This window comes from Acartia tonsa, chromosome 3, assembly GCF_053477335.1.
Source record: "Acartia tonsa isolate MP-2025a chromosome 3, ASM5347733v1, whole genome shotgun sequence".
NCBI lineage: Eukaryota > Metazoa > Arthropoda > Copepoda > Calanoida > Acartiidae > Acartia > Acartia tonsa.
In genome coordinates, this window is record NC_137262.1 from 13,149,913 (window position 1) to 13,158,968 (window position 9,056).

Below are 9,056 nucleotides of genomic sequence, written 5' to 3' on the forward strand. Positions count from 1 at the left end.
TGTTTTTGACAAAAAGTGGGTGTGTTTTTGTCAATTTCGATTATAGCTGTGTTTTTGGCAATATTTTTTTATCCACTGTCAAAATTACACCTTCACTGCTTTTGGTTATAGTCTTTCAATTTTTTATTTTAAAATCCGTAGAAATCTGTCCATAATACGAAGCGATATTTTAATCCTGTAATGTATTATTTCCTTATTTCAGGTAGCTCTGCACCAGCAGATTGGCAAATAGCCTCAGCCTCCTGTTTATAAACAATTTTTAAACGTGGCCACTCTAAAATTAGGGATTGTCCGTCCGTCCGTATGTCACTCTTTCACAACTTAAAATTGCACGATTTTCGCTTTTTTGCAGTTTATTTACTTTCCTATTTGGTTTTTCATAACAGTTTACTGTTCTTTTTTCATCCAAGCCACTGTTAACTCCCATTGATGTGCTTCTTATGAACATAATTGTCCTAAGAGAGTTTTAAATATTGCAGCATCACTCTGACTAGTTTATGTGACAGCCAACGCCAATTGGTGTATACCTAAAATATTTGATGGTTTTGATTCAATATCCACAAATAAAGTCAGATTCTAAAATAATTAAAGCAGGGGCGTCCAAGCTTTTTATTTTGGGGGGGGTAAAAATTTTTGAAGGGGGGGGTAATTCGTTTTTGGGGGGGATAAAATGGCGCGCAAAGCGCTCCGCAAATTTTTTTACCCCCCCCCCCCAAAAATTTTTACCCCCCCCAAAATAAAAAGCTTGGACGCCCCTGCTTTAATTATTTTAGAATCTGACTTTATTTGTGGATATTGAATCAAAACCATCAAAAATTTTTACCCTGGGGGTAAAATTTGCTTGGGGGGGGGGGGTAATTACCCCCCCCTTAAATCTGTTGGCAGGGGTAAATTTAGTTTTATTAATATATAGTATTGAAATTTTTTTTTTATTTTGGGGGGGTTATTTACCCCCCCAATATTGTTTGGGGGGGGTAAATACCCCCTCCTAACTGGTTGGGGGTGCCTACGGCACCCCCAGGGTAGGGGTAAATTTTAAATGGGGGGGGGTGCCATTGCCCCATTACCCCCCCCCTTGGACGTCTATGAATTAAAGGTTATAATGTACTTGAAGATGAAGAAAGTCGCTCAAAAAATCAACACGTGACGTCATTAAAATGAGGGATTATCCATCTTTTTTTTTAGGGGTTTTCTAATTTCTTTCCCACTTCTCCTCTCATTTTTATGACGTTACGTGTTGATTTTTTGAGCGACTTTCTTCACGTACAATATAATTTGTAGGTTTAAAAGATATTTAATTTTTTATTGAAATATCAAACGAAACAGTTTTTTTTTAATTAAACATTAACATTTTGGCATGTTAGTTATTCGCAGTATACAAAAATTTCCAATATTGTTTCCCTGAAAGGTACACCCAGATGGACAGGCATCCTTGTAGTAGTTGAAACAGAAAAATGTATCTGCTGTTCCAGGTACTCTCCAGCTGATGTGATGGTCACAGTGCTTGTCTGGCATAGCGGCCACTGCTGGCGGCTGGAACTTCGCAACTTGCCTGGCTAAAAAGTTATGGCAATTTCACTTAACAAACTTTATAATAAGAACTTATTTTTTTTAGGTTAGTTTGGGTTGTAAAAGGTTTGTATCATATCATATTTCTTCTTTTACTGAGACTTTGACTTTTATATTGAATTGATTTGTAGAATTATTTCCAATGTTTTATTTTTTTTAATGATTCATTTATCAATCTTCTTTGTTATATGATTGAGGGATATACACTAAGAAGATATATAAGTTTTCCGGAATTTTAATGTTAGGGGGAGATTTGAAATCTGCATCAAATTTTTAGGATTTTTGATAAAATTCGTTTTTTGTATAATTCTTTATCTAAAAGCGGAAATGCATTTTAAGTTAATTAATTTTGACCAATAGTATAGGTGGATTTTAAACTACCTGCGCTCTAATTGGTTGAATGATGTACGCCATCCAATCAGAGCGCAGATTTTTAAATCCACCAATCACAGATGCCAAAATTAATTAAATTAAATTGCATTTCCGCTTTTAGATAAAGAATTATAGAAAAAACGAATTTTATAAAAAATCCTCAAAATTTGATGCAGATTTCAAATCTCCCCCTAACTTTAAAATTCCGGAAAACTTATATATCTTAATATACACCCCAAATTAAGTTAAATAAACTTATCCCTTTTTTGATTAAGAATATTGGTGGAATAGTTTTTTTAAATTGTAGTTTGTACTAAATAATCAAGATTTTATAAAGGTACCCGTAGATTTTTAGCAAAATATAAAACTTATTATTACCAATGTACCAGTATAATTTACAGTCCAATGTCCCCTCCCTCCCTGTGATTATGTGACTAACCTAATCTACAATCCTTGGCTCCGCTTGTTAGCTGAGGATCCTTATCCAACTGAACCTCGGGGGAGTCATCCTACACACATCCAGAAGTCTTGCATTAGAATGGATATAGAATACTGGGACAGGGAATATTTGTCATCAATTTAGATTGCTAATATAGTCCTCAGATATTGGTTAATATTAACCTTCAAATGGTTTGATCAGGGTCGAGTGGATTGGGTAACGTCATATTGTTGAATTAGCTGGAATGGGAAACATTTTATCAGGGTGTGCGGGAAAATCTCAAATATCCACGTATTCTATTTCCATTTACATTTGTATTAGATTCAAAATCACAAAAATTTGCTTTTATGCAGCTCTATGTCACCAGCAACTGAATTTTATCTACAAAAATCAATAGACTTGCTTTATAAAGTTTTTATGAAATACATTTGCTTAAATGATACTTAAGTTTTTATCAAATGCTTTGATGTAATCGGAAAAAAGGATTTTAAGTTAAATTTTATCAAATGATCTAGTTCTAAAGATGTCAATTCTAAACGTCGTTATTTGATAAAGATTGGTTTTAAATGGAGTCCTTTATTTTCCTATCCTCATATTTTCACGGTCCAATTCAAGACTGCTTTTCCTGATATAATTGACAGGTAGAAGTTGTGGTCTGGTACTGCCAGTAGTTACATGGGGAGCTACAGGAAAACGCGCAGGTCCTAAAATACATATATACATAAATGTAAATATGAAAAAATCTTACAATTTGACAAGCGGACATCTACAATTATAGAGTTACCACTGTTGAAACAAAAAAAATCAAAATGATTCATCACGTTGAAAATTATTTTGTATTAAAGCTCTGCATTAAAAAAAGAAACAATTAAAATGGATGTACGCGGACTTATTAAAAAAAGATTATAGAGTTGGTTGAAACTTATTAGTACAGAAATATTTGTGGATAGTTTCAAATCGATAGAAGTTCAGAGCCACAGACACGACAGACGGATTGTCCCTAATAGTAGAATAAATTTGCTTTAATAATCTGTACTAACCTCCAATCATTAATAGATGGAATTTCTCTGATCATATTACTTGCTGATATCCTTACACCATATCCCTCTATGGCGCACAGCACCTCTATAAAGGATATTTACCAAAAAAATTTTGATCAGAAATAGCTAAGCTTTTAAAGATATATCTCAAACTATATTGAAAATAATAGACAGAGCATATTTAGAAAATTACACAAATTAAGTAAAACTTAAGCAAAAATATAATAATTGTCAATAAACAATAATAATTCAGATCTTATACGCTAATCACTACACTTGGAACTTTAAGCATTAAGGTAAAAATATTTTGCTGAAAATAAATCTTGTAGAAGCGTTACATACATACAGATATATATACGGAGTGAGGAAAACTTCATGTGCATATTAAAAATGTTTAATAAATAAATCGCATCGTTTTATAGACAGCTTTCCGCAGATATCAAGATAAAGATATTAAGATTAAAAACAGTTTTGTTAACCCCGAGGAGCTAACAAAAGTATTATTAATTTTATGATTTTATTTCAATGTTCATTGAAAATTATCTCTAATACGATCGCTATACTTGATTTTGAAGTACTGCTGACAACTGGTTCTAATCCAGTGGATATTAATCGGGTTAGAAGCCGTACAGGAAAAATGTTTACTACCTGCTTGACACAAGGATTGTTGTTGGCTTCCCAAAGAAAAAATCAGTAAAAATGAATCCCCATATTCGCAGTTAACACTCCAAATCTAAGTGAAAGAATTCAAATAATTTAATAGAATTTTAAAATCTTCCAAGAAAATGTTACAAATTCTCCAAATCCGAATCCCGGCAAGGGGGAGGGGAAGTAAAATTCACAGAAAAAAGAGGGATTCAGATAGCAAAGAAATTCTGATTTTACATTATTGAAATTTAACCTTATCATTATGATTAGAGGATACCATGAGACATCTTTCTCCACCAAGACCAAATTCAAAATTTTCTGAATAGAATAAATTAATAATATATATATATATCTATATACCATATGGTTTTATACACAGTTTTATATATAAAAACAAGGATGACAACATCCATAAAAGCGAAGCTCTGAAACGATAGGATAAAGGGACATTGACACTTGCATAGTGTCAGAACTGAATAATCAGAATATAAATAAATAAGAGTCAAAGCAAAATTATGAGTAAATTTGTTGAAAAACTTCTTGATACAGGATAATGTTTATGGACATACTTACATTTTTAGGACTTGATCATATATAATTGTTTAATATTTGGAATCACCATGCAAAGTTTGAAATCGGACAATTCTAACATGCCTAAATTAACGAAAAAAGCTATCCATCTCGGACGGACGTACAGATGGACAGACCGACCCTAATAATAGAAAATGTTGGCTTTTAAAAAGGATCATTCAAATTTTGTTGCTTTTAAAGAAGGAGGAGGAAGTATGAAGGTATTGTACACCCTCTTAAGATCTTACACCACCTCCAACCTCAGCATTTCTCATACCTCCCCCCCCCCGCAAGTAAATCTGTATCATCCTCTATTTTTAAAACAAACTAAGAACATTTAGTTTAAAAATGTTTAAGTGACTGTGCCTGTAGATGTCTGTCAAATAAAAAAAAATAATATTTTCATCTGTAGAAACTTTGTTGACTTACCAGGCGTTGTTTCAGATACAAATGCAGTGTTGCTTTCAACATGTCTATATACAAGATTAGTTTGGGTGAAAACATACGCATTTTAAATAAAAATGTAAAAAATATACAAAGTCAAGAACATGACCAAAAATAAACTTTTATAATCTTAGCTATATAACTTTAGAAATAAGATGATAAATGTCCGAGATACGTCAATTTTTTGTAGACAACTGTGTGTCTCAAAAATCAGCCAAATGACGTCATAAAATAGAGGGATTATCCATCTCATTTTTTTGGTTTTTTCCCCACTTCTCCTCTCACCTCCCTCATGTTTATGCCGTCACATGGCTTTTTAGAGACGCTTAGTAAAGTTACCTACTGTTTTACAGACCCATAGGACCATACAAATGTCGTAAAAAGTACCTTTGAGTCAATCAGTAATTTAATCATTAGTGACATTTTACCCATAACATTTTTTTCGTCTCTCAATTGAATGAGATGTTATATAATTAATCAATCTAGCAAGCACAACACTCTAACACATTCAGTAGTTATTTAGAAGTAAATCAAAATAGTATGAAAGGGGATTCTAATAAAGAAATATTCATGAACTAATCAAAACAAAAAATTACCTATAAATTCCTCCGCTATCCATCTTGATTCCCAAGTACCAGAATTTGTTTGAAGCAGCCTTAATTTAGAATATCAATGCTAAAATTAATATGTTAAATTATGTGTCATATCTTTTCGTGGGGGGGGGGGGGGTTAAAAGAGCAGAAAAAATCATCCCAGGACAATGATAAAGAAATAAATAGCCTAAACATGTCCTTGGAGCTAAGTGAAAATTCCCTATTATTGGGAACTCAATCATATCATAATTCTTACTGTTTTATGCAATAAGATAAAATAATATTAGGTTAGGTAGAGTAATGATTTCCTTGTAATATGATGTCATAATATTATAGCTCCCCATAGGGTTAGCAGGGGTTCCTAAAATCTTTTCATTATTATTGTAATTGACTAATATTTTTGGACCCCAAATTGTTAAATCTATTAACATTTTGCAGACAACCATTTAATTGCAAGTCATTTATCTGGAATTTCTCATTCAGTATATGGCTCGAACCTGACAACTTGTAGACAATTTTTAGTAGCGAAGCTACTCTATAATTCGAAATGTCCGTCCGTCCGTCCGTCCGTCCGTCTGTCCGTCCGTCCGTCCGTGTAAGACAGAATAGGGGAAACGTGATTTTCTCGGCTCCTATTAAAGATAGACAGCTGAAATTTTTTGACAACATTCCCATTATTAAGGAGCAAAATTAACTATAAAACATCAAGGGCGGTCGGACCGCTTTTTAGCAGGTTTTAGGCTATTTTTGTATTTTTCACATTTTTCTCCATATCTTCAGTGTTTATGGTCCGATTTTCAAAATTTTTTCAGTTATTGATATCAAAATTAAAGTTCCTGTCGTTTACAGAAAACAACCATGACGGCCACACTGCCATTTTGCAGGTTTTAGGCTATTTTTGTATTTTTCACATTTTCACCATATCTTTGCAGTGTTTATGGTCCAATTTTCAAAAAATTTTCAGTTATAGACATAAGAAATAAATTTCCCGTCGTTTAAAGAAAACAACCATGACGGCCAGACTGCCTTTTTTGCAGGTTTTAGGCTATTTTTGTATTTTTCACAATATTCTCCATATCTTCAGTGTTTATGGTCCGATTTTCAAAATTTTTTCAGTTATAGATATCAAAATTAAATTTCACGTTGTTTAAAGAAAACAACCATGGCGGTCGGACTGCCTTTTATCAGGTTTTTGACTATTTTTATATGTTTTACATATTTCCCCATATATTTGGCGTTTTTGGTCCCATTTTCAAACTTTTTTGGGATATTAGTATCAAAACAATTTTTCCCATTGTTATGAGAATCTTTTATGTAATCTACTTTGACTGTCGTCATCATTAAAAATAAAACAAGGTTTCGTGTTTATTTTCTCCAATAAATCTATTCTTGATTTTAATAAATACACTTTAAATCTACTTTTACGTATTTCCATCCACGATTTTTTGTGCTTCGCTACTTATGGATGTTGTCATCCTTGTTTCTTTATTGTTTACCTGTTTTTGAAGCCAGGTAAAAATATTTTGTCCAATAGGATCTCGGGAACCAGGTAAAAGTCCATTATTACTAAATAAGTTTTTATTATGAAATATTCTTAGCCTTCATAATAGAATTTGGTGTTTTCTTTTAAATTGCCTTTCGAACACTGAACCCTTCCCATTTTGTTATATGTATTCCTAAACAAAGTGTGGGACTCTAACCCTGCGGGACTATCCAGTACCTAATTTAACCTAACCTGACCTAAAGTAATAAACAATCAAAAGAAAATCTACTTCTCCCTTATTTTCATTGTTTAAAGGAGGGGGGGGGGGGGGGGGGAGTTTGTGTTCTTCAGAAAAACCGCCTTCAGTTTGATGAGATAGCTAGTAGACAATTTCTATTATTTTATATTGTTCAGAAAGATATTTATGAAAATAAGCATAATATGATTTTAAAAATAGCTACTCCTTCTGTATATTACCTTTTGCAAAACTGTTTAGCATTTTCAAAATTCTTTGAAGGTTTATCTACATAGGTTTGAAGACATACATTATTCGGGTCTGCATCTGTACCTGAGCAAAACAAGGATGACAACGTCAAAAAAGACAAAACTTAAAATTAGACGGATAAACGATTATTACCAAATATAGAGTGTCATCACTTTAAGAATTATTTCATCAATTACATATTCTTACGTTTTAAGGACATTTCCACATGTCTCACAATAGTTAGATGCTTCGCTCATAGCATTTTGCGACAAAGCCCAAATTGTGTTAAAATTATGTCAAAAATGATACTTGTGACGTAATAAAATGAGGGAGATGAGAGGAGAAGCGAGGAAAAAACCTAAAAAAGATATGGATAATCTCTCATTTTTATTACGTCACATGGATCATTTTTGACACTTTTGGCTTTGTTACATTTTGCCATATAAATCATTGAACTATTTTATCACAACCAAACAATTTCTAATTATAAAGAGAATAAGACTTTGTGCAAAATAGCCTAAAACCATGCCTGAAAACGAAACTTTACTCAAAATGATATACCAACCAATCATATTATTACCTTTTACAAGCGTGAATCCATTTGGACATTCAAGAATATCCACTTCAAATCCTACAGGTTAAAATATGTATTTGGTAGGTCGTTTGGTCGGCCGATAAATAATACAAATTAAAATTTAGTTTAGTAGTATTCTGATTTTTATTTTTGAGTTTGTGGCTTTATACGGTTTTGTTTATAGTGTAATTCTGCTTTTTAAATCCCCTGTAAAATTAGTGAGTTTATGGGTAACTAGCGGATGCCAAGAGACTTTTTTTTTAAATTAAAAAGAAGGGGTAAAAATAGCCTGAAACCATCCCTAGTTTTTAATTTACTTATGATATTTTCTAGAACTATCTTAAGATATATGTGAAGCTTCCCTAAAAGATCATATGAAAAACTTTACTACTTAATGAAAAAGAGTATAATTTATTTTCATTAACAATTAAATAACCTTTTATTCTGCTAAAACAAGCATACAAAAGCAAAATCCAAGCATTAAACATTTTGCACTAAAGTTTATGTTATACTGACCATCATAAAATCAAATTTAAATATTGTTTGCAGTTCTTGATAGGTTTTGTTAATAATTGATTATTAAGTTATATATAACAAGCGGCTTCGACCCTAGAGACCTCTAGGGGAATTAAAGGGAAAGGGGGGATGTAAAAATCGACAATTCACTTTCAACGATAGTTTTTAAAAGTAAAAAAAATTGGGTAGTGTTTTCAGGGGCGTGTAGGGTTGAGTTGCCCTCCCTAAATAGTTATAAAATTCCCTGGAAGCTTCACATGAATAAGACATCCTGCTACTATTTTATACAAACATGCAGCTACGCCATTTAGAGGCCTCTTGGGG

The 9,056-nt window shown here is 32.4% G+C and overlaps 1 protein-coding gene across 1 annotated transcript; it reads right to left on the bottom strand.

The window, feature by feature from the left end:
• Positions 1 to 2,967: 2,967 nt before the first annotated feature.
• On the bottom strand, positions 2,968 to 8,710 carry LOC145315114 (uncharacterized). Its single transcript, XM_080155154.1, has 10 exons — positions 8,653 to 8,710; positions 8,223 to 8,273; positions 7,636 to 7,726; positions 7,172 to 7,241; positions 5,679 to 5,737; positions 5,068 to 5,111; positions 4,322 to 4,386; positions 4,069 to 4,153; positions 3,421 to 3,505; positions 2,968 to 3,084 (listed from the first exon to the last, which is right to left on the bottom strand). The coding sequence occupies exons 1-10, from the start codon at positions 8,702 to 8,704 to the stop codon at positions 2,991 to 2,993; spliced, it is 696 nt and encodes a 231-aa protein (XP_080011280.1). The 5' UTR covers positions 8,705 to 8,710; the 3' UTR covers positions 2,968 to 2,990.
• Between the last annotated feature and the right edge of the window lie 346 nt (positions 8,711 to 9,056).